The sequence below is a fragment of the Oncorhynchus mykiss genome, chromosome 12 (assembly GCF_013265735.2).
Source record: "Oncorhynchus mykiss isolate Arlee chromosome 12, USDA_OmykA_1.1, whole genome shotgun sequence".
Lineage (NCBI taxonomy): Eukaryota > Metazoa > Chordata > Actinopteri > Salmoniformes > Salmonidae > Oncorhynchus > Oncorhynchus mykiss.
This window is the reverse complement of record NC_048576.1, coordinates 18,512,997-18,538,660: the sequence shown is the minus strand read 5'-3', so window position 1 is coordinate 18,538,660 and position 25,664 is coordinate 18,512,997. Positions and strand designations below refer to the sequence as shown.

At 42.5% G+C, this 25,664-nt stretch overlaps 1 protein-coding gene across 13 annotated transcripts; it reads left to right on the top strand.

Moving 5' to 3' along the window:
• The first annotated feature begins 35 nt into the window (after window positions 1-35).
• LOC110537126 (FYN-binding protein 1) lies at window positions 36-25,113 on the top strand. Of its 13 annotated transcripts, XR_005034899.1 has the most exons (19): window positions 2,199-2,511; window positions 7,722-8,715; window positions 13,287-13,413; window positions 14,011-14,107; window positions 14,216-14,259; window positions 14,454-14,577; window positions 14,718-14,877; window positions 15,003-15,135; window positions 15,300-15,319; window positions 15,434-15,506; window positions 16,353-16,393; window positions 16,752-16,851; window positions 16,939-17,101; window positions 17,207-17,240; window positions 17,401-17,432; window positions 17,619-20,458; window positions 22,968-23,022; window positions 23,307-23,405; window positions 24,128-25,113. XR_005034899.1 is itself a non-coding variant. In XM_021622918.2 (18 exons), the coding sequence occupies exons 3-18, from the start codon at window positions 7,752-7,754 to the stop codon at window positions 17,639-17,641; spliced, it is 2,214 nt and encodes a 737-aa protein (XP_021478593.2). In that variant the 5' UTR covers window positions 36-595; window positions 679-835; window positions 7,725-7,751; the 3' UTR covers window positions 17,642-17,954. The 13 variants fall into 13 exon arrangements, 5 of the variants coding, with proteins under 5 accessions (XP_021478593.2, XP_036793008.1, XP_021478587.2 ...); XM_021622918.2 differs by lacking the exons at window positions 2,199-2,511; window positions 22,968-23,022; window positions 23,307-23,405; window positions 24,128-25,113 and adding exons at window positions 36-595; window positions 679-835; window positions 16,552-16,630 and having other exon boundaries at window positions 7,725-8,715; window positions 17,619-17,954; XM_036937113.1 differs by lacking the exons at window positions 22,968-23,022; window positions 23,307-23,405; window positions 24,128-25,113 and adding an exon at window positions 16,564-16,630 and having other exon boundaries at window positions 2,201-2,511; window positions 17,619-17,954.
• The last annotated feature ends 551 nt before the right edge of the window (window positions 25,114-25,664 follow it).

Below are 25,664 nucleotides of genomic sequence, written 5' to 3'. Positions count from 1 at the left end.
ACAAGATTCTGACATCTTCCTCTTTTCGGCTGATTTCTATCCTCTGTGTTATCATGGTGTCTTAATTTGCATGGTGCAACGTGCTGAATAAGATATCTGTGAAGACATACTGCAGACCTGTTCCGTCCTACACCAAGTGTCCCAAAGGAGTATACAATGCAAAGGGAAGGCTGCACTGAAGAGCAAAATTCAGGACATTCTCAGCGGTCGCTCTAGGCTCGTCATTTGTAGATGACCACTGATTCAAAAGGAACACAAGTTTTCATCGCAGGGAAGGCAAACTCCAAAGCTGTGGGAAAGGACAACCAAAACAAGAATGGAAATGTTTTTACAGAAATAAACACATATCCTTCTACTGTAGAGATAAGAGAAAGAAAGACTGTAGCCAACTCTAGAGATAACAAACCAGAGAACGTTGGCGGGGGAGAAGAATCCTTCCAAAAACAACCCCCCCAAAAAAGGCAAGGGAAAGAAAGATGGGAAGAAAGGGAGAGGGAAAGGGAGAGTGAAGAAAAACCACAGAGAAGTGAATGACAACAATAAGAAAGCACTGATGGACTTTGTAGAGCATTTGAAGGGGAAGAGAAGACTTATGGTATGTGCTTTTATAGGTCTCTTTTAAGTATATCAAATAATCTGTTTGTTTGTGATAGATGTGTTCATCCATTTGTGATACAGGTGATAGCCACGCCCAGTGCCAGCACACCTCAGTATGTCCAGCAGAGGGAGGAGAACGAGCTTCATTTCTGTGACCTTGCCCTGAGAAAAGTTACTACGGCAACCATCCTGAGCTCAGGGCCTGACACTACCCTCACCCTGCACCATTACCAACTTGGTACTACTATGTGTGTGTCTGTGTCTACTGACTCCATCTCGCTTAGATAGATCCTACATTGATCCTAAATAATTTTCTCTTCTGGATCATAGTGTTATTATAGAGATTATCCTGTACTTTTGTATACTTTTTAGCCAGCAGTTCTGAAAGTAGCCCTCATAAGCCAAAAATGAAACCCGAAAATTGCATAATACATCACATATGTGCACCATGTCATTGCGCTCTCTCTCGCTCTGCTGTGTGTGCATCTTGCTAGCTGTCACTCAAATGGAGAAGGGCTGAAACTAATTGGCTAGAACTTGAATTGCTACGTGGGGGTAAATGTAGGGGAAAAGGCGTAGCACAGCTTCCAGAAAACAGTCGCTTTCAAACTAGGGATTTCGTAGATAGTTAAGGTAAAACAGTAAGAGTGCTCATAGATTATGTACAGTGCCTTGCGAAAGTATTCGGCCCCCTTGAACTTTGCGACCTTTTGCCACATTTCAGGCTTCAAACATAAAGATATAAAACTGTATTTTTTTGTGAAGAATCAACAACAAGTGGGACACAATCATGAAATGGAACGACATTTATTGGATATTTCAAACTTTTTTAACAAATCAAAAACTGAAAAATTGGGCGTGCAAAATTATTCAGCCCCTTTACATTCAGTGCAGCAAACTCTCTCCAGAGAGTTAATATGTAATGAAATTAATTATATGTACACATGAAGACAATTGAAAGGGTGAAATGAGAAACGTCATTGTTTGCTAACTGATCGATTTTGATACCAAACTAATGGGGATTATAGATTGAATAACCATTCACTGTTTGTATTCTTTCATGATTTATGATAAATAGTTACGAGCCTAAATGACTTACGGATGAGTACTATTGACTTCTTAATGAACTGGATTGTTGACTTCCCTAATTATGTTAATCATGACTGATTGTTATATGATCTTTGGGATGAGGAATTTGATCAGATACATGTTATTTGTTTCCTTAGTGATGCAGCACAGACTACTCAGTAAATATACCACTTTATGGTTATAGGAATTCCTGCCTCAGTCTCATCCATTCCTCTGTCACCTGACACCTCACTGTCAGTCATCATACCTGTCCAGCTACCCACAAAGATTCCACTAATCTTTCAGGTGGCTACTTTGAAGAATCTCAAATATAAAATATATTTTGATTTAACACTTTTTTGGTTACTACATTATTCCATATGTGTTATTTCATAGTTTTGATGTCTTCACTATTATTCTACAATGTAGAAAATAGTCAAAATAAAGAAAAATCCTTGAATTGGTAGCTGTTCTAAAACTTTTGACTGGTAGTCCAGAGGAGGAGAGAGGCCGTATTTCACATGACAAACATTACAGTAGACATGTGACACTGGTGGTTCAGTGGAGATGAAAACAGCAGTGGGGCTGCTTGCAATAGGCAAATACAGGAGATGAATAGAAAGTGATAAGGCTGCTGTACTTATAACTCAATAGGAGTCCCTCTGCAGAGAGGGGAAGTTGTTAAAAGCACACACACTGAGGTCACAATTGCTTACACACACACACACACACACACACACAGAGGAACTCATTCACATGCACAAACAAAGACTCTCCCCTACCCAAGGACCACCAGCCCACGTACAGACTGGATAGATTCCTTAGGCGCTGACTGTTCCCACTATGGTGAGTACCAGACTTACAGTAAATGGTACTGTATCTTTATTAGCTACTGTATAACTAGCTTCATGTTTCAAGTTTTAAAGTTTATTTGCCACGTGCACAGGATACAACAGGTGTAAAACAGTACAGTAAACATGAGGCTGCTGAGGGGAGAACGGCTCATAATAATGGCCGGAACGGAGCAAATGGAATGTCATCAAACACCTGGAAACCAGGTGTTTGCTGTTTTTAATACCATGCCACTTATTCCACTCTAGTCATTACCATGAGCCCATTCTCCACAATTAAGGTGCCAACATCCTCCTGTGGTACAGTAATATTCTAACCTTGAGAGATATTTCCAACAGTGCAATGATAATCATAACTTAGATAACATAGATAAAATGTTAAGTCTGACTAAAAAACACACAAGAACTGCAATGAGAGTTAAAGAAACATGAGAATGCAAGTATATACAGGTCAGTGCCAGGTGGGTTTATATATAAAAAGTGAATGGTAGTAGGATATACATGTAACAGGGCAGAACATTTCACTTGGGAAAGCTTTACTGTTTGTTTACCGTCCTTGTTGTACAACGTAGTGTAGTGGCAGGTAGGAGCAGGAGTTTTGTAAATATATACTATTCTATTTTAATTTTCTTTGTTATACGGTGCCCTGTTTTCTTTGCTGATTTTTCTTGGAAGTTTTATGAAAGCGCTATGAGACGGAGATTAGAAAAGTTTGATGTCTTTTTGTTTTTTCTTATAAGAGTAGCTCTTAACCTCTGCATTAGAGAAGTACTTGTTCAAAGCAGTTTTGCTAAACAGGGTTGTGGCAGTTTGGATTGTGTAATACAGCCTTTTCAACTTGAAACCTTTGGTTCCTCTTTGCTTTTACTCAAGACATGTTCTCATTTATTGAGCTATAAGAACAACATCTAAGACACTGACCTCTCCTTAGCGTGTCAGGAGGTTAATAATTTTGTTGGAAAAATCATTAATTCTAAGTAATCTTAATTACAACAGCCTACTTTTTTTCACCCATGGATTTTGCTCAAGGCCATGTCATACCAAAATAATTCCCAGTTCACAGCCAACTAATCTCATGTATCAAAAAAGTCAATGTGTTGCTGTAGAACCTCTGTTATTGGCTGTAATTTACTCCTGCTAGACATGTAGCACATCTCTGGTGAGGTGACTATAGACAGAAGGATGCTGAAAGGACCTTCTTTAATGTCTTTGTGACACATACAGTAGCCGTTAGACAAGTGAAACCCACTGTGTCTGTAAAGTCATAAACATGAGATAGCATTGTCACACAGTCTTTAGCACATCCATAACAGACAGACACACATTCTCCTTTAGATCTTTGTTGAATAATGATTAGCTTCCAAATGGCTACATTTGTAAGGGACATGAACTAGTTAGTGGCAAGAAAAGGTATGTGAACCTTTTGGAAATAGCTGGATTTCTGCATAAAATTTTCATAAAATTTGATCTTCATCTAGGTCACAACAATAGACAAACACAGTCTGCTTAAACTAATAACAAACAATTATAGGTTTTCATGTTTTTATTGAACACACTGTGTAAACATTTACAGTGCAGGGTGGAAAAAGTATGTGAACCTTTGGATTTAATAACTGCTTGATCCTCCTTTGGCAACAATAACCTCAACCAAATGTTTTCTGTTGCGGATCATACCTGCACAACGGTCAGGAGGAATTTTGGACCATTCCCCTTTACAAAACTGTTTCAGTTCAGCAATATTCTTGGGATGTCTGGTGTGAACTGCTCTCGTGAGGTCATGCCACAGCATCTCAAATCGGGTTGAGGTCAGGAGTGGGCCACTCCAGAAGGCGTATTTTCTTCTATTGAAGCCATTTTGTTGTTGATTTACTTCTGCGTTTTGGGTCGTTGTCCTGTTGCGTCACCCAACTTCTGTTTAGCGTCAATTGGAGGACAGATAAGCCTAACATTCTCCTGCAAAAATACCTTAATAAACTTGGGAATTCATTTTTCCGTCAATGATAGCAAGTTGTCCAGGGCCTGAGGCAGCAAAGCAGTCCCAAACCCTGATGCTCCCTCCTCCATACTTTACAGTTGGGATGAGGTTTTGATGTTGGTGTACTGTGCCTTTTTTTCTCCACACTGTGTTGTGTGTTCCTTCCAAACAACTCAACTGTAGTTTCATCTGTCCACAGAACATCCAGGTGCACTTTTGGGAACTTCAGACGTGCAGAAATGTTTTCTTTGGACAGCAGTGGCTTCTTCCGTGGTGTCCTCCCATGTTTTACGTATCGTAGACTCGTCAACAGATATGTTAGCATGTTCCAAATATTCTGTGAGTCTTTAGCTGACACTAGGATTCTTCTTAACCTCATTGAGCATTCTGCACTCTACTCTTGCAGTCATCTTCGCAGGACGGCCACTCATAGGGAGAATAGCAACAGTGCTGAACTTTCTCCATTTATAGACAATTTGTCTTACTGTGGACTGATGAATATCAAGGCTTTTAGAGATACTTTTTTTAACCTTTTCCAGCTTTAAGCAAGTCAACCATTCTTAGGTCTTCTGAGATCTCTTTTGTTCAAGGCGTGGTTCACATCAGGCAATGCTTCTTGTGAATAGTAAACTCAAATCTTGTGAGTTTTTTATAGGGCAAGGCAGCTCTAACCAACATCTCCAATCTCGTCTCATTGATTGAACCTCCAGGTTAGCTGACTCCTGGCTCCAATTAGCTTTTGGAGAAATCATTAGCCTAGGGTTTGACATATTTCTTCCAACCTACACTGTGAATGCTTAAATTATGTATTCAATATAGACAAGAAAAATACAATAATAATTTGTGTTATTAGTTTAAGCACAACATTTTTGTCTATCGTTGTGACTTAGATGAGGAGCAGATCAAATTTGATGACCAATTGTTGGGGATGAATCAGAATAGTTGGGTAACATAGATAAGATGTTTTATTTTCATTATATGCTTGTGAGTTACTTCTCATTTAGAATGTATCTTGTTGTACTATAGTGGTGGCCATTTGCAGTTATGCTTTCTCTGTCCTGGGTTCAGTTACTTGGGCCGCAGAGAGGAGAGAGGTCAAGCTTGTCTTCATATGTAAACATATATTTTAAACCATGTGAAGGGATGATTGAGGGGGAACCAATTATCTCTTGGCTCAACAATGTCTATGTGCCAGTCTCTGTCTCTGTGATCTTGTCCAGGAGGGGTGTATTTGATATATGCTAGTGGATGAGGTTTTGTTTTTGGTCCTGAGTGGTACCAAGAGCGAGATAAGGACATAGTTTAGGAGAGAAAGCTGAACAATAATTTATAGCCAATGCTGTCTGGCTATGTGTGTCTTTGCTATAAAGGATCTCAGTTGCAATGTGTAAGGACTCTCAGAGAATTCATTTATAGACACTGAATTGATCTGAGAGTCACAGGGTTGTGATGGAGCTCAAAATAATTAAAGATGGACTTTATGATAACTCTGACTTGTGTGGTGGTTTGGTCTCATGATTTGGTAAATACAGGAAATTTCCACTACTAATACAGATAATTCCAAAGGGTTCACATACGTTTTCTTGCCACTGTAAGTGGATTCCAGCTGAAGTGGATTCCGTGTCGTTTCTGGGGGGAAACTACGGAGTTGAGCAATAGTCATGCATGCTCACCAATGAGGCAAAGGGTAGTGTTTAACTAATGATTGAACATGTCACGTGCATTGACTGCTTTAAGCTGAACCAGTGGGAATGATATTCAGATACCTAATAAGTAATCTCCCTCTGTGGCTGTGTTACAAGTTGTTGCTCTTTATATGGCAAGACACAATGTTTTTAGGCTATTTGTGTATTCATTAAATACAATACATTGTGAAACAAGTGTTAACATGTTTCATTAATTGATTAGTTGATGCCACTTCTTATGGACACTTCTGCCCCCCTAGCTGTCTCAATTGTCTGTCCAAGTTCAACAACAGCACAGCGTGTTCCTCCCTGGCCAGGGTGCCGTCACCCTTGTGCAATAGGAATGTCTGTCCTCCGGACTTATCAACACTTCCTCATGATAGGTTGCTCTGTCTCAATTCAAACAAACCTCATTAATGTGAGGTGTGGTGCTACAAGATTAAAGTCATCCACCACTTATCCCTTACTGTCAACAACATGGAGCATACAGTAGTAGTCTTTTACTGCAGCTATCACTAGTGCAGCTTATAACAGATGCATGTTCAAAACCTCACACCAGAGTAGAGTTCCCAGAACCTATGGTACCTTTTCACACAGACAGAACACAAAAAAACAGATTTTTTGTCATTTGCATCTTGAGCGTGGAAATACAGGATTAACAAGAGACTACAGCTACAACAACAATGTAGGCGGACACAGAAGTTAAAGAACTCTTTCACCATAGAGTGGTAATCTGGTTATTTGGGCCATCTTAGGTCATCGTAATTATATTTTTAACAACCAGCCATTCAATATATTGTTTTTGTCAAATAGTAAGTAGCAGAACCATTATCGTTAGACCTCCTATATTGACTATGAAAAAAAAAGCAAAGCATGGGTTAATCAAGTAATGTGAGCACAAAACACCTATGTGTCCACTTCCTGTTTAGCACCATGACTTTGTTGCATTTCCTGTGTGATCTGTCACACACTGGGTCCTGAGGGTCTAAGTGCTCTTAGTACCTCAAGACACAAAGAGGTAAGTGAATCATTGTTGGCTTACTTCAGTGAGATTGAAGTGGCTAAAAATACCAACATGGTGCAAAGACAGTATAGTTTACTCAGGGTTCGGTCGTAAGGCTTAGGATCCTTTTTAGAGTCCATCCTTTGAGTTTCATCAATCTGAGCTGTAAAATCATAGAGCAACCTTTCTCTTAGATGTTGTGATTGGTTTGGAATGAGTAGCTGTACATGTGGAAGTTGGAGTAATTTCTAAATGTCAGTTATTGAACAATTGTTACAACCTCCAGCTTTCTCCCCCCTGGGTCCCACCCCTTTCTCTCCCTTTCTCTCCCTCTCTTCTTTCTCTAGCTCCCTCGTTAAATGTGTCTGTGTTTGTATAGTAGAGACATTTTCAATGGTGGTTAATGAATCAATAATGCAATATTGATGTGAATGACATTAAATGTTTCCGTCTTCCTCAAATTCATATTTATTAGGGGAAATTCCTGAGAGTATACATAAAGCACACTTCCTCCTCAGTAGTCTTTCTCTGTTTCCTGCCAGCAGGACAACAAGTCTGATGTGAAGGCCATCATGGCTCGCTTCAACACGGGGGGAAATGCTACAGAGGGTATCTCCTCAGAAGGTCCAAAAGCTACAGTGCACCCCACCCTGTCCTCAGGACCCCCCATCCAGCCTAAGAAACATGCCCTGGAGACCAGCCTCTCAGGCAGCGCAGCCTCCACCGCACCCAAACCCAACTTCCTCAAGAGCACCATCTCCACCAAGAGCGCTCCAGAAGTCAGGGACTTTCCCAAAATCAAAGTTATCCCTAGTAAGTTTGGAAACACCCAAGAGGACAGCAAACCCTCCTTTGTCAAACAGTACCCCTATAAACTCAAACCACCTGGCCCAGAGATATCCCAGGATGCTGAGGTCAAAAGCCCTTTGCCCAAACTCCCTCTCCAGAAGCCATCTCTGAGCTTAACCTCGTCTGACACCAAGTCTGCCTTTCCCAAACCTCCCCTGGGTGTGGCCAAACCCTCCTGGGTCAAAGACAGCAGCCCCAAACCTGACGATAGTGGGGGTACCTCGAACTCCATCCCACCCAAAATACCCCCTTCCAAAAAAAACATAATCTCCATTGCAAAGATGAGTCTACAGACAGAGGATAGTGTGGATGGAGCAGTGGATTCTACAACCAAACCACTGGGAGCAGCTTCTATCCTCAAACCCTCCAACTTCAGGACTGCACAGAACATGTCCAACAGAGGAGATACCCTATCTGAGAATGGGGTAAAGGAAATAACCAAACTTCCCCTCACTTCCAGCGACTCTTGTCTTCCTATACCTACAGCCAGTAAGACACCCAGCTTCATTAAGAAGCCCCTGGGTCCCAGCTCCCCAGTCGTGGGGGTGAGCAACAGTAGCCCGCCCCCCCCCAAATTGAACCCCATGCCCAATTTCCTGGCAATAGGGACTGCGCCAGCCAAACCCAACCGGCCTCCTAGGGTGACCTTGGATAAGTTCAAGAAGGGCACAGAGGCTAGTACCGATGGTAAGTGTTCTATCTCAAACGTAACTAATAAATTACATACCGCCAAATCCATCAATAGTGAAGATGCTTCTGCTGTGGTTTTCTAAACATGCTGCAGTTGTTCAGACTTTCCGTCTTTGTCACGTTCTGACCTCTATTTCCTTTGTTTTTGTATTTATTTAGTATGGTCAGGGCGTGAGTTGGGTGGGCAGTCTATGTTTGTTTTTCTATGTTTTGGTCTAGTTCTATGTTCGGCCTGATATGGTTCTCAATCAGAGGCAGGTGTTCGTCATTGTCTCTGATTGGGAACCATATTTAGGTAGCCTGGGTTTCACTGTGTGTTTGTGGGTGATTGTTCCTGTTTTTGTGTTTGCACCAGACAGGGCTGTTTTGAGTTCTCACGTTTCTTGTTTTGTTTTCGTTAGTTTGTTCATGTATAGTTTCGTCAATAAATACAATGAACAACCACCACGCTGCGCTTTGGTCCGCCTTTACTTCACAAGAGGAGAACCGTTACAGAATCACCCACCACAACAGGACCAAGCGGTGTGGTAATGGGCAAAGGAGAAAGCAGCAGCAGGAGCAGCGCGAGGAGGTATGGACATGGGAGGACGAATTAGACGGTAAAGGACCTTGGGCTCAGCCAGGAGAATATCGCCGCCCCAAGGAAGAACGGGAGGCGGCGAAAGCGGAGAGGCGCTGGTACGAGGAGGCAGCGCGGCGTCGTGGATGGAAGCCCGGGAGTCAGCCCCAAAAATTTCTTGGGGGGGGGCTAACAGGGAGTATGGCTACGCCAGGTAGGAGACCTGAGCCAACTTCCTGTGGTTACCGGGGGGCTAGAGAGACCGGGCAGGCACCGTGTTATGCTGTGGAGCGCACGGTGTCCCCAGTGCGGGTGCACAGCCCGGTGCGGTACATTCCAGCTCCGCGTATCGGCCGGGCTAGAGTGGGCATCGAGCCAAGTGCCATGAAGCCGGCTCTACGCATCTGGTCTCCAGTGCGTCTCCTTGGGCCGGCTTACATGGCACCAGCCTTGCGCACGGTGTCCCCGGTTCGCCTGCATAGCCCAGTGCGGGCTATTCCACCTCGCCGCACTGGCAGGGCGACCGGGACCATTCAACCGGGTAAGGTTGGGCAGGCTCGGTGCTCAAGAGCTCCAGTGCGCCTGCACGGCCCGGTCTATCCGTCACCACCTCCACACCCCAGCCCTCCGGTGGCAGCTCCCCGTACCAGGCTGTCTCTCCGGCCCATCCGTCCAGAGCCTTCCTCCTCTCCAGCGCTGCCGGAGCCTCCCGCCTGTCCGGCGCCTCTGCCGGAGCCTCCCGCCTGTCCGGTGCCTCTGCCGGAGCCTCCCGCCTGTCCGGCGCCTCTGCCGGAGCCTCCCGCCTGTCCGGCGCCGCTGCCGGAGCCTCCCGCCTGTCCGGCGCCGCTGCCGGAGCCTCCCGCCTGTCGGGCGCCGCTGCCGGAGCCTCCCGCCTGTCCGGCGCCTCTGCCGGAGCCTCCCGCCTGTCCGGCGCCTCTGCCGGAGCCTCCCGCCTGTCCGGCGCCTCTGCCGGAGCCTCCCGCCTGTCCGGCGCCTCTGCCGGAGCCTCCCGTCTGCCCGGCGCCATCGGAGCCTCCCGTCTGCCCAGCGCCGCCAGCGCCGCCCGTCTGCCCAGCGCCGCCAGCGCCGCCCGTCTGCCCAGCGCCGCCAGCGCCGCCCGTCTGCCCAGCGCCGCCAGCGCCGCCCGTCTGCCCAGCGCCGCCAGTGCCGCCCGTCTGCCCAGCGCCGCCAGTGCCGCCCGTCTGCCAGGAGCCGCCAGTGCCGCCAGTCAGCCAGGGGCCGCCAGTGCCGCCAGTCAGCCAGGGGCCGCCAGTGCCGCCAGTCAACCAGGGGCCACCAGTGCCGCCAGTCAGCCCAGCGCCAGCGCCGCCAGTCAACCAGGGGCCGCCAGTGCCGCCAGTCAGCCAGGGGCCGCCAGTCAGCCAGGGGCCGCCAGTGCCGCCAGTCAGCCAGGGGCCGCTAGAGCCCCTCCGCCCGGAGCAGCTGTCCCTCTGTCCCGAGCAGCTGTCCCTCTGTCCCGAGCAGCTGTCCCTCTGTCCCGAGCAGCTGTCCCTCTGTCCCGAGCAGCTGTCCCTCTGTCCCGAGCAGCTGTCCCTCTGTCCCGAGCAGCTGTCCCTCTGTCCCGAGAAGCTGCCCCTCTGTCCCAAGCAGCCCCTCTGTCCAGTGGGGTCATTGAGAGGGGTGGGCATGGTGAGTAAGCCACGGAGGCGGACAATAAGGCGGACTGAGACAATGGCGAAGTGGGGTCCGCGTCCCGCGCCAGAGCCGCCACCGCGGACAGACGCCCACCCAGACCCTCCCCTATAGGTCAAGGTTTTGCGGCCGGAGTCCGCACCTTTGGGGGGGGGGGTACTGTCACGTTCTGACCTCTATTTCCTTTGTTTTTGTATTTATTTAGTATGGTCAGGGCGTGAGTTGGGTGGGCAGTCTATGTTTGTTTTTCTATGTTTTGGTCTAGTTCTATGTTCGGCCTGATATGGTTCTCAATCAGAGGCAGGTGTTCGTCATTGTCTCTGATTGGGAACCATATTTAGGTAGCCTGGGTTTCACTGTGTGTTTGTGGGTGATTGTTCCTGTTTTTGTGTTTGCACCAGACAGGGCTGTTTTGAGTTCTCACGTTTCTTGTTTTGTTTTCGTTAGTTTGTTCATGTATAGTTTCGTCAATAAATACAATGAACAACCACCACGCTGCGCTTTGGTCCGCCTTTACTTCACAAGAGGAGAACCGTTACAGTCTTGCACCCAGACCAGAGGGGTTTATGTGGTTGTATGCTCCACTGATCAGAACCCCCAGAGACGAGTAGTAGAGGACACGCAGACACACACACACGCAGGCAGGCAACTTGCATGTACACACGCGCACACACACACACACACACACACAGGCAGGCAACTTGCATGCACACACGCATACGCACACACGCACATGCATGCACACGTAGAGTACACACTCACTCACACACTCGGCTGCATCATAGGTCTTCATCACAAACCACAAGACAGAATCTGACAACTGAGAGACAGATTAGAGCTGTTGAATTTGCTTTACAGCACAGTGCGTTGCTTTATATAAGCTCTGTTACATAAAGAATAAGTGAAGTTAAACACGGAGCTGTGCTGTAATTTAATGTCAAAATGTAAAACCAAAGATGCAGAAATGAATGCTTCCCCTAAATAAGTTCCCTCTCTAGTTTCTCTTTTTTCTTCCTCCTTTCTACAGCTGATGTTTGCACCCTAACTGGGAAGTTCGTCTTTAAACAGGCACATATTCAAGTGAAAGGTTTCAGGTTTGGATCCACATGGGGATATGGTTTTGACTAAAGACAGATTTCAGCATGGTTTGCATGCATTACTGTTAGTCAGCAGAGAGAAGAATCCAATGTGAATTCCACACTCCCCCTGGTGAGAATGTAGGCCAAAGCTGTTACAGACACTATTTATTGATTTGAGTAATGATTGTTGCCTACATGCAGGTTGAAAATCAACATATTCAGTAACCAGGTATCCAAGAGTACAAGGGTCATCTCAAACTCTGCTATTCTCCCTTTCAACTACAGAATAACATCCACAGAAGAAGCAGGACTGATGCTTTATTCAAATAAAATGACATTTTATTTGTCACATACAGACAGTGGCGTTTCTAGATTGCATAGATCCCTGGGCGAATGGATGGATGTCCCCCCCCCCCCCCCCCCCCCCAAAAAAAAAAGCACCATTCTGCACTAACTGCAATATTTATTCAGACATTTGGAACAACACAAATAAATAATGAGAACATTTAAAACTATATAAATGTAAAAACATATACAAACACTGTCCCCCAACACTGTCAACCAAGAGTCAAGACTACATTACCCATCCCCCAACACTGTCAACCAAGAGTCAAGACTAAACTAATTCACCTTGGTGGTGTGCAGACTGGTTTTATATTATTCTTAACCATTTCACACAAACCAGAAAGAAATGCCTCAATATGTCGGTGAAACTATATATTCACAGTATTATGAATGAATTGTGGTTTATTTGGTAGCATTTTGTAGTGTGACTGATTTTTCGAATTGCATTAGTACTGTACAAAGTTAGAGGTGCGCAATTTGATAGATTCCTCCGCTCCCCCTAGCTCAGGCTTCCAGTGGGGAGACCTGAGGTAAACCTACCCCTGCCCCCCTCCCCATCTCGTACTTGTTAGTGGGAGACCTTCCCAGGCAGTAGCCTGCCTAGCTCACAAACTAGAATCAGTGCGCCCACTCCGGCAAGGTTAATTGACCAAAAAGTCCCACACGGTGACATGATATCATTGATGTGATGTGCAAATGATCGATAGAAAACCAATCGCGCAAATGTCCCCATTCCGCCCTGGGCGGCTGCCCATGTCAACTATACCTAAATCAGCCACTGCATACACATGTTTAGCAGATGTTATTGTGGGTGTAGCAAAACATTCAATCACTATATGTAGCTGATTTGAAAATGAACATGTTCATGCAATTTCCTTTTTCACTGTATGTGTGAGGTGGTCATCTAAAGGCCTGTATTGTCTCCCCTGAAGGTCCTGCTGGGTTAAAGAAGGGATCTGTTCCACCAAACCCTGCCTCTCACCCCAGTAACCATATGGCCCCACCCCTGCCCTCTCATCCCATGGCCCTTAGCCTGCCCCCGCGACCACCAGAAGCCATGTGAGTGCCGGACTCTGATAATCAGAGGGGAGTCGTATGAAAACCGGACGATATTAGAAAATACCACTACTGGCATTGAAGTACATCACAGGAGGCTGCTGAGGGGAGGACGGCTCATAGTAATGGCCAGAACAGAGCTAATGGAATGGAATCAAACCCATGGAAACCATGTTTGATGTATTTGATTCCATTCCACACCAGCCATTACCATGAGCCCGTCCTCCCCAATTAAGTTGTCACCAACCTCCTGTGAAGTACATACATAATTAAAATGCACATAAGCCTGAAGACACACACTGCAATTACTTCAGAGCATAGAAACAGCACACCTTCCCTTTCACAAATCCCTGTGTTTTTGTTTAGATCCTACTATTCATTATTTCCTTCAGTAACTTTCAAAGTAGAATCCCACTTGGCACACACTGGTTGAATCAATGTTGTTTCCACATCATTTCAATGAAATTACAATGAATCAACATGGAATCGACGTTGAACTGACGTCTATGCCCAGTGGCATACTTGTCCACTGATCTTATTTCCATTGTGATGTGGTGGGTCATTTTGGCTAGTTGACTGACTTTGTGTCTCTGCTTCCAGAATCCAACCTGACCCAGATGAGAACTATGATGATGTGGGATTAATGAACAATCCTCCACCCCCTCCCTCTGGAGGACATCCTAGTCAAAAGACTAAGGTGAAATGTTTTCCTAATTCCTAATTTGTCCAATTTAGGCCTATGTATTTGATTAAATACCACCATACAGGCCTACAGTATTCTGATTGCATCTTTTTCATCCAATAGGACAGTGAAAGTGATGAAATGTATGAAGATCTTGACGAAAGATGGTGAGAAAGATTCCCTCCAAGTTCTATTCAACTTTTTCTATTGTACCAATCTGTGAAATTGGAAACCGGTTTTAGACAGACAGAGGACTCTACAGTGCCCAAAAGCTGATGAGATGTCTGAGACAAGTCTATAGTTTTATATAAACACTGCCCTCTAGTGAGCATTAACACCACTGACACTTATTTATAATCAGGGGGGCAGTGGAATCAAAGGAGCAGGAGAAGAAGAGAGAGAGGGAGGAGAAAAAACGACAGGTGGAAAGGAAAGAACAGAAAGAACGTGAGAGGAAAGAACAAGAGGCCAAAAGGAAATTCAAAGTAAGTGTTTGCAAAAGCCTGTTGTTCGGTAGTTCCCCTAGATATTGCTGTATTGTAGAGTCCATCCAGTATACTATTTATGAAGTGAATGTGTTTACGCTGCATCTTCTATCATGTATTTATGTTTCCTTTTGTGGCAGCTGACTGGTCCACTGAAGGTCATCCACAGGGTCCAGGCCAGAGTGGACAGTAAAGGGAGTAAGATGGACCTGGGGCTGAAGCAGGGAGAGTCTATTGACATCATGCGTGTTTTGGACAACCCAGAAGGACGCTGGCTAGGGAGGTCACAGGACGGCTCCTGTAAGTGACAGCTGTCTCCTCCTCCTCCTTCTTCTCCTCGCTCCTATTCCAGGTTACTTTTCTCCCTCACATCCTTTTGATTGTTCTTCATGTGCAAGACTAACATGTGCTCTGTATATTTGCAGATGGCTATGTGAAGACTGAGTCTGTTGAGATTGACTTTGACACCCTGAAGCGTCAGGGTGTGTCTATATCCAGTCATATGGAGCACGAACCGGAGGTATACGATGATGTGGCCTTTCAGAATGACCTCAGCAGGTAAAATGGCTCTCGATCCTGCTGACACTGTAAAAAACATTTGAGACAAATAACCATTGGAAAGACATGAATACCTTATTATTGTAATGCACTGCATGAATTTCTTTCTGTCTTTTGATTGTGTAATTATGTGATCCAATGGAATGATGTCCTCCTCATTCCAGTGGGATTAAGAGTGCAGGAAGTAAGTTTCAAATGACCAAAACGTAATATTGAATCTGATCAACACAATATGGCAATGTGGTCACAAATTACTTTAGTTAAATCTAGATTACATTTTTATATTGGTCATTCCTAGTGGTTCTTCCTTCCCCTCCTGATGAGGATAGTGACATATATGACGATCTTGACGATTCAAGCTTCAACGTCAGGTGAGAATATCATGTTGCACTATGATGGTGTAGATTCATTGGTGTGCATTCATCTGTGAGTGTATATTTTCTATGCATGTGTCTGTGTAAGTATGTGAATAAGTATGTATGTGCAGCCCTAGCCCCTCGGACTCCAGATCCCTTCCTAAACCTCGCTCTTGGATGTTTATTAAGGGCTTCGACCAGTGGAGGAAAAGCCCAGGCAGCAAAATTGAGTAATACCATAAGATGGATCAGGAAATACACTGTAATTACCTCCTATCCCGATAACCCCAAATATCAAAGCACTAATCAGGAGGGACTGAAGGGATTCATTACCTCACTACTGAATAATTTAATGAAATCATACTTACATCATCAGTGCTTGACTTGGACTGAAATAGGTGCTAGTACTCATGTTGGGTCCCGGTACCATTAATATTTAGGTGCAGGAGCTCCACAATACCATTGAGCTAATATTCTATAAGAGGAACAGGAGCTCAAGCAGTAGAAAGTCTGGGGTAACAGTACTTAGCTCTGGTGAGCTCCTGCCCAAGTCAAGCACTGTAAATCATTAAATAAATACTTATTTTACATCCTTTAATGAATGAACAACCTTCCCCATTTCTGTCTATACATCTACTGTAGATGCACTCACTTACAATGTTCTATGTACAGGTGTGAAAAAAATAACTCTAATCATAGTTCAATTGATTGTGATTTGTTGACCTGTTTTTGTTTTATTATTGCTAGATTCTCTGTATTGATTTGTGTCCTTTTGCTTACAATGAACCCACAATCAATAAAATCAACTTGCACCAGACATAACATGGACTAATATTTTAATTCTGTTTTTGTCATTTTCAGAGTATCCCCACCTTCCCAGTTTGACCAGACAGGAAATACTGGTAACTTAATATGATTCATATGCAGAGTGACTATGTGTGTTCTGTGTCGGTGGCATTACAACAACTGAAGAATAGAATTTTGAAAGTACTGTTAACTTCCCTTCTGTTTCAATGTGTTCTTGATGTTATTTCTCTGTATCTTTTGTTGTTCTAAAAATAATCTTCTGAAGTCAGTGATTCAGATATTTATGATGATGTTGACACCACTAACTTCCATCTGCCTCCACCTATTAGCAGGTAATGACAGAGAGAGTATTTTTTTTCACCCGTGTTTAAACAAAGTCGCTGTTATTACATAAGAATGTCCTTATCATCCACTGGGAAGCATTTTGATAATGTCCCGTTTTTCTCTCTTCAGTCTCCCACTAAGTAAAACCAAGGGTAAGGCTGAGGACAAATATCTTAAAAAGCTAAAGAAACTTGAAAAGGAAGAGAAGGAATTCAGAAAGAAGTTCAAGGTAATTTGGCTATCACAATTTAAGTTTATAATTTTACATTTTTTGTACATTCATTCGACCCTCAAACCTGACCTCTCATTCCTATAGTATGATGGGGAAATCCAGGTACTCTATCAGGTGACCATCATTTCCACCTTGGCCAATAAGAAGTGGAGCAGTAAAGCTCTGTTGTTGAGACCTGGGGAGACTCTGGATGTCATCGTTAAGCCTGTAGACAACAAACTCATCTGCAGAAACGAGGAGGGCAAGTGTGAGTAACAATGAATCCTCAGTGTGATACATAGGCGTTCTGCAATAAAACAAATCTGCAAGGGAACTAACTTCAATGATCTCTCCCCATCTCTCTCTCCTTCAGTCGGCTACGTCTTGACCAGCCATATTGTAGTAGAGTAAGTACAACACAAAAACAGATCATACAAAATCACATCCATAAATACACATAATATACTGTATATAGTATGTAATTAACAGTTTACTAAACTGCAGAGAAAAATGCTTGGATATGAAATACCCAGAATTTGATACCAATCATCTGTTTTGCTTTTACAGAGATGCTGATATCTATGATGACATTAGTGATGGTATGTTTCAGACCTGACATGCAATGGCATTTAATAATGAATATCATAATATATGCTAAATCAGAAGATCAAGTGATCAACGCTATCAATTTTATTCTTGCAATATGGTGCTGATATGTTTTTCTTGTCTGAGAATTTTTTTTCAAATGTCAGTCATCTCTAGTAATAGCTGTCATTTCTTTGCAGGTTGCATATATGACAACGACTGAACACTGTCTACAAAGTGATGCGATATTTGTATTTTGGGGGTTTCTTGTTTATATCAACAACCTTTATCTAATTTACTGCGATTATTTTGAGGTGAAGTGGTTTTCATTCAAGAACAACACAGTCCACAGACACTTCCTCCCTTTATGAATAACTGTGACTTTGCATTGAATAGGCCTAAATGACATACACTTTCAATATAAAAACGGAACATTGTATTTCAATGCTTATATTCTATATTCAACAAGAGATATTACAATTCTGATTGAAAACAAAGGTGCAATGATGATACATTTTCATAAAAAAAAATATTAACAATTTGATGCCAAATATAGCATGTCTGATCAGTTGTCATATGGTTGGCTGGTTCTCACCTGACAGGTGAGTTAGGTCATATTGTAGACCTACTGAAAGTAAGAGCCCATTAGTGATGCGCAGTTCGCAAACGATTTGTTCTTTTTTAACTACTCTTTTTACTGACTCGAGAATCATAATTAGTTTGACTGAGTGACTTGTTCATTTTAGTTCTTTGCTAGACCTGCTTGTGCTGGCAGCAATGTATCCTACCACTGTATCCTACCACTGAGATAATAATAGAGGCCCACAGTGGAGGCGTCATGATACCCAGCTGTCAAACAGAGAAATGGTTCCTATCGCTTCTCCACCAGTAATTTTTCCCATAGGGAATTTTAGAAACACTTAAAATAAGGATGTGACATTTTGATAACCATGTAAATCTCTAACAAGGTGACTTTCATCAATATATTTGGTTCCATTTACTCAGATTCAAAAATGATCATTGACATCAAAGTAGGCATCATGCAAGACTACAAAACCCTCTTTGCACGTCATCTTTAACTGACACCTTTGCTAACAGGTATTGATTCAATTTAAAACCTGCACAAGACAGTTCACATAATTGTCAATTCAAAGAAATGTAGCCTATTTATTTATTACTACATTTAGCTAACATTAGATAATTAATCCAGAGATTCTTACCTTTGTCTCGAGTCGGCAGTCTCGTCCAGATCATAATGGCATTTGTAGTTCTTTATGATAGCTACATGAACATCTAATTAGGATTTCATTTTGTGGGGGAAATACAGGTGAAAATAGAGAGATTTACATGGTTATCAAAACATCACGCCACGGTAAGCCTACACGAAACACAGCCCTTATTTTAAGTGTTTATAAAATCCCATATGGGAAAAACTAATGAAGGAAATGGTTCCAATTTTTTTCCTCCATTCGTTATTTCCCATATGGGATTTTATAAACACTTGAAATAAGGGCTGTGTTTTGTGTAGGCTTACCGTGGCGTGATGTTTTGATAATCATGTAAATCTCTCTCTCAATATTTTCACATGTATTTCCCCCCATCATTTCACCTTCTTCTTCTATGATATCATGGCAATCCGGAAACAATCATTTAAGTGCATGCCGCCACCTACTGTGCTGGAATGCACGATCAATCATGATCTGCCCAAATCTGTACTACCATGAAAATACAATTCAAAACCAAATTAAATCCCTACTAACTTCTAGCAACCCCCCCCCCCCCCCCCCCCTCCCCCTCAAACCCACTATTCTTGATCTGTATCATGCTGATTTCTGCTTTCCACAACCTGAGTCGTATTGATAACCTTATCAATAACAGCTATGAAGTCAACTTCATTCATTATCAAAGTGTCCTTTGACACTGCACATTCATAAGCACAAGATTTCTGAACAGGCCTCCAAACCATGCCAGGATCAGCAGAAGCACCAGACCAGACAGTAGGTCCACTTACTACAGGTACATCCATGTAAGCTCCATCAGTCCGCACTGTAGTTCCACCAACCTGTTTTAAGGCCTCTGCATATGATACATCATGGCTGATCTTATATCTCTGAGCCTCTCTCTGTAGCTAACATCCACCAAATGCTGCACTGTGTTCTCCCCCACAATTACAGCACTTAGCCATCACATTGCTTCCACATTCACCATAATCATGTGCCCCTCCACACTTGGCACATCTTTTCTTTCCTTTACACTGAGCAGCTACATGTCCCTTTCTTTGGCATTTAAAACACTGCAGTGCATACGGGACAAATTCTCTGACATTGACACTAAGGAATCCTATCTGTACTTTTCCCGGCAAGACTTTCTCAAACCTCAGCATCACTGATAAGCTTTCACTTCTTTGACCCTCTTTCCTACTTATCAACCTTTTGGTCTCAATAAGTCTGCCTCCATTCACATTTTAATATCATCTGTGGACATAGATATTGAGACCCCAGGGACATGGCTTTTAATCTTCTTCCCATTAAGCTTTTCCATTTTCTAAATCTTCTCTTGGTAAGCCTGGATACCACACAATACTAACAATCTGCCATTTCCAATTAACCAAGCTAATTTAATTTCACCTACCTCTTTCTCTAAAGCATTAGTTAGTCGGATAGGGTGTAAGTGGGGCCCAGTGGTCTCATCAAACACTATCACCACTTTCCACTCCAACACATCACTACTCTTGATTCAAACCTTGGCCCTCTTTATGCTTTCTTTACTAGACGCTCCACTGCTTTCTGTATCATGATCTCTCTTCTTCCTGTCTTTCCACTACCGACCATTCTGGTCCTTGACCCTCATCCTCCCATTCCATACAATCAGAACTGATACCCATATTGTTCGTATTCCAACACAGCTGTTGCTTCACCAACTTTTTCTCCATTTAGCCCGCACTACTCGCCGCCATTTCCTATTCCCCGAGCTATGGATCAACTCTACACGCTTCACCAATCAAGGAACGTCATGTGGACAACCTGCAGGCAGCAACCTGGTCAGAGCAATTTCTTTGTTTGAATGCTAGGTTTTATGGGTATTATGACTCATACTGTGGAACTCTATAAGAATGAGGCCTACAGCAGGATAAATACATGCTCCTCCAGCTCAGTGCCTCCAGAGATGTACCCCAACTACCAACTAAAATGATTGTCTGGTATATGTGCAATCATGAGTATAGAGAAGAAAAATACATGTTTAGAACTGAGAATTGTTTGCATGGTGCAAGAATGAATGCAATTAATTGATTATTAATTGATTATTAATTGATGATTTAATGTTATGGTCACAGCTGTCACAGCTGTAGAAACAAAACATCCACAGCCTCTGCTCAACAACTAGAACATTCATAATTTGGGAGTCTGCAGTTCGCGAACGACACAGTGCTTACAGTTTGGTTTACACCAGCTCTCGAAGTTCTAGTAGAACCATGTGTCGCGTCAGTAACAATGCATTCCGCCAAGTCATTCACAATCTAGTCCATTTGAGGCCACAACTAGACCTCGTTTCAAATATAGGTCTATCAAGAAATAATCGTATTTGTATGCCTAGCAATTAACCAATGTACACTATTTAGAGCACACGTTTACAAGTCACAGTCAAAAATGACAGCTCCAATAAGCCCCTTATGGTGAACGAGAGGCGTGTAGAATCACGAGTTCTGTTCGCCAGTAGAGGGTCCAGCGTGCTCTGTATGTTCCGTAGCTCTGGGCATTACTGCCTCAGATTAACGAAATGAGTCGAAATATTAGTTTATTTGACTGAATGAATCGTAAAGATCCGAGTCGGTAAAATGAGCCGAACTTCCCATCACTAGTCCATGACCACATTACATTGTATGACATAGCCCTAACCTGTCTGGTTGAAAGCGCGAGAGAACAAAAGTATTGATTGTATATAAAGCCCATGCTATAGAAAAAACGTTGAATCACATAATAACAAATAAATAAAAGTAAGAATTACTGTTCCGAATAATCGACTTGATCTGCTATCAACACTCCTCCCTGGCATGCGCATTTCCTCCATTTTACAACAGCAATATGGTACCTCCAGTTGTAGTGTCGCCTGTCATCAAGGTAAATATATATTTATTTTATTAAATTGTGTTGTATAACTAACTCCATTGACATCATATGATGAATACAACATGTTATTGTTATGTCATGTTAAAATCAGATGTCTGGGCCGTTAGAAAGCTTACTAACGTGAACTTTCATATGACATTGACTGGTTAAATCCAATGAGGGTTAGCCAGCTAGCTAGCTAACGTTGACTAACGACATGCCTGCCATAAAACTAGCCAAACATAACTAAATAATCCGGCCAAACCAAAATCAATGTTTATAGTAATTTAGTTCATTGACCTGTAATAATTATTGATAACAACGGGCTAATTTATAGACTTGCATGGCTAACTGGGGGCGTTCCAATTCATCTAAGAGGAAACGTTAGTCTTGCTAGCGTGTGAGACTCTAACTTTGGGTGTGTTCGTAAATTCACTATGGGTGTTCGTAAATGTAGAGCGTTGTCAGATTGTCCGTTTGTAAATTCAGAGTTTCGCTCTCGGAGTGTTCAGAGCGCACACTGGACGCTTTGCCAGTCAAGCACCCAAGCTAACTGGCTAACGTTGGGTAGCTTGCTGATTGGGTAGCTTGCTGATTAGCTACATCCAGACACATGAGAGAACACCTCACTCTGACCATTTTACTCGCCCTAGCAGAGCTGGTTAGGCTGTTTTCATGTTATCCAGAGCGTTGGTGACTGTAACATGCTGACCACACCGCATACGCGAGCATTGCAAAATCCATTTACACATACATGTTATTCAATCATTGCACCCACACTGCTCGTGCATAATTGAGTTTCTGTGTGGCCAGCCGCTAAAATAGAACTTGGTTATTTTTGTGATGCTCAAACGCTCCCATCTCCTCATTGGTTTTTAGGCGTATATACCCACGTGAGTGATTGAAAGCTGAACTGAGGTCCACACTCGGTTCATCTTTATGGTAATGCACCGTAAAGGTGGTTGCCAACCGCCATTTAAAGTCCATAGAAGAAAAAGAAGCCTGAATGAATTTACTGTTTTATCTGTGGATTAATTGTTGGAGTAGAGGACCTTGTACATTTCAGGTAAAATAACAACCCAACGTTTATATCCCAGGACAAATTATCTAGCAACAGCAAGCTAGCTAAATTGCCATAAATGTTTAATGCGTTTTGACCTGTCCCCAAATTAATATAATTGGTTCAGAGTTTGTTTTGATATTTCAACCTGTGTGTTCTGATCGTGTGGGTGACAATGGGTGTTGAGCATTTGCAAATTCATATTATTTTGCGCTCAGATGAGAGTGCTCTGAAATCGGAGTAGATAACCAGAGCAAATTTACAAACGCGCCCCTTTAATTAATTATCATGCCAAAAGACGATTGAAAGTCAACCAGTTTAGATAGAGGTCAATACTTTTAAACTGGGTAACGTTAAATCAACTCAATTTTCCTTTATTTCAGACAGCAAGGTGGTCATTCTTGCTCATTGGCATGTTCTATGGCAAACAGAGATATGGTAAGTAAAATTATGTTTTTATTTTATTTAGCATAAGCTCTTATCCAGAGCGACAAACAAAAGCAATTAGGGTTAAGTGCCTTGCTCAAGGGCACATCAACAGATTTTTCACCTAGTCGGCTCGGGGATTCAATCCAGTGACCTTATGGTTACTGGCCCAACACTCTTAACCGCTAGGCTACCTGCCTCCCTACAATATATAATATTGTGTTAATGTCACCCGAGAGTATTTTGAATGTTCATAATTGCAATGTTACTGAATGTCATCTCTGCATTTCCGTTAGACTATCTGAAGCCAAGAGCTGAGGAAGAGAGGCGTGTTGAGGAATCAGAGAAGAAGATACGAGAGGAACAGGAAAAAATAGCCAAAGCACTTGCGGAAGGTAAAAGTAAACCCATCAGAATGTTATAGGAGATGAATAGCTGATGGTATCATACAGGTCTTATCATGCTGGGATAACTGTTGATCTCAGGCAGCTGTATAGGCATAGCAGATTTTTAGACCAACCTTTTCTTTGCGATACTTTCTTTGTCCTCGATTAGGCGAGTTATAAACTTGTGTGTCCAGTTACAGGTGGTACTCCAAAAAAACAGAATATTCAGAACAATATTAATCAAGTGAGATTTTAATTTATTGGACCTTTATTTTAACAGTGTGTAAGTCTTTGTTTTGGTCACACTGAGACGCACTGTCATCTACCTTTACACTTGGCGACGTCGCATAGACATGACTAGTTCCTGCAAAGATGCTGGAAAATGCGAGATGTGCGGTAGCTTCGATGACGAGGAACCTCTTCACGTGGTGCAAAAGTAGATTTAATGTTTTTCTAAAATATTCTCTGGTTTTTGGAGTACCACCTGCAACTGGACACAGAAGTGTATAAGGCAACGGTGCCTCTCCTAATCGAGAACGAAGAAAGGGTTGCCAAGAAAAGGTTGTTTGAAAAATCTCCTGCTATGCCTATACAGCTGCTGAGATCAACTGTTATCTCAGCATAAGAACTCAATGATACCATCAGCTAGAGGATGCTGTGAAGATGTAAGTGAAGAAATGTTTGATTTGAGCATGGAGTGTGAAGCATGTTTTTTCTTCTCTCCCCCACAGCCTCTGAAGACACCATCCTGAAATGAACTTATGGATCTACTCTGTCATGTTAGAAGAAGAATAAATGCATGATAAACATAATTGAATGTATTACAGAATTCTTCTCTGGTATATCTGTTTAGATGGTAATGTGCTTACAATTATTAGTATAATACTAACAACTTCCAGTACTCTCAAAACACATCCAAAATGTGTTTTGACATCTAAATTCAACCAGATGTCGAATTTCATATAACATAACATTTTGTATAATTTTAATCTCAAATCAGAAAACATTTGTCTATACCCTTGTGTATTCTACTGACTAAATGGATAGGAATAAATAGTAAAGTTAACTGTCTGGTTCCTAGGTGTATACTGTATGTCTGGGACTGTCACCCTGCCCTTCAATGTTAGGAGGAAGGACTAGGTTTTAATCCAGGCCCAGTTTAGCATAAATCCCAGGATTCAGGTCATAGGCCAATCTAAGAAAGTGCTGAGTCAACACTACTGCCACACACTCTTCTGCCTAGGTTCAACCATGGAGATCAAGTGAAGACTCTAGTGCCCGAAATGCAGATGCCATTTTGGGACAGATAAATGATGTGATGTGTATGGGTTTAACACAGAATAGTCATCTACCTGGCCAATTTGTGATTACATTCATGAATATTTGACATGCACATACTTTTTCTATAATCTGAATTCATTTTGTTGTAACTTGTTCTTGCATTTCTATCTGTATGCTGCTGGGCCAGGGGTAACTTAGATACTTTGACCCAACCTCTGGCCATATGCATACAAACAATAGTATATTTTACAAATGAGTTTTCCTGTTATATAAAACTAACAAGATACCATTAGACAAAATGCATCCTTTAAAAATGTATTTACTTTATTTTGGTTATTGTAGATAGCACATACAGAACTTCAGAATTCTGGTCATGTTTACATGCAAATATTTGTAACAGCAAATTGGGGAATAAAATGTTAGTTGCAATTTTTAATGGTATGGTTAAGCAAAAATAATTGCTGCTTCTAACAAATGGGTACTTGATATTTAGTTTAATGTCGGCACAGAGCATAACAGTAATGTTGCACTGACGTTCATAGAGAATCTATGTATTACCTATTAATCACCTGAAGAAATATACTATAATTTAAATATATTTACAGCAGGAGACTATTTACAAATGATTACATTAATCAAAGCATAGATACCCCATAGAGAGTGGGGCTGCTATAAGAACATGTTTATTCTTTGTTCATAACGAGTACTAGGAGATTCTATGGATCCACTGAGTCGGCTCGTATCAGAATCAAGGCCACTGGCTTCAATAACTATCGAGGGTTTGGGACTTTGACCATTATCCTCAGTGGACCATTTGGAAATCCATCCATATTGTTATAGATCATACACACACATCATTTGGGACATATTGTATCTTGTTTTTACCTTAAAAGTATGTCTTATTCAAATATTCTAAAATAGACAGTGAACAGTTACATATTCATTTTTTTCAAAATGAAGCATTTCTAGTTCAGTGTTGATAGCCAG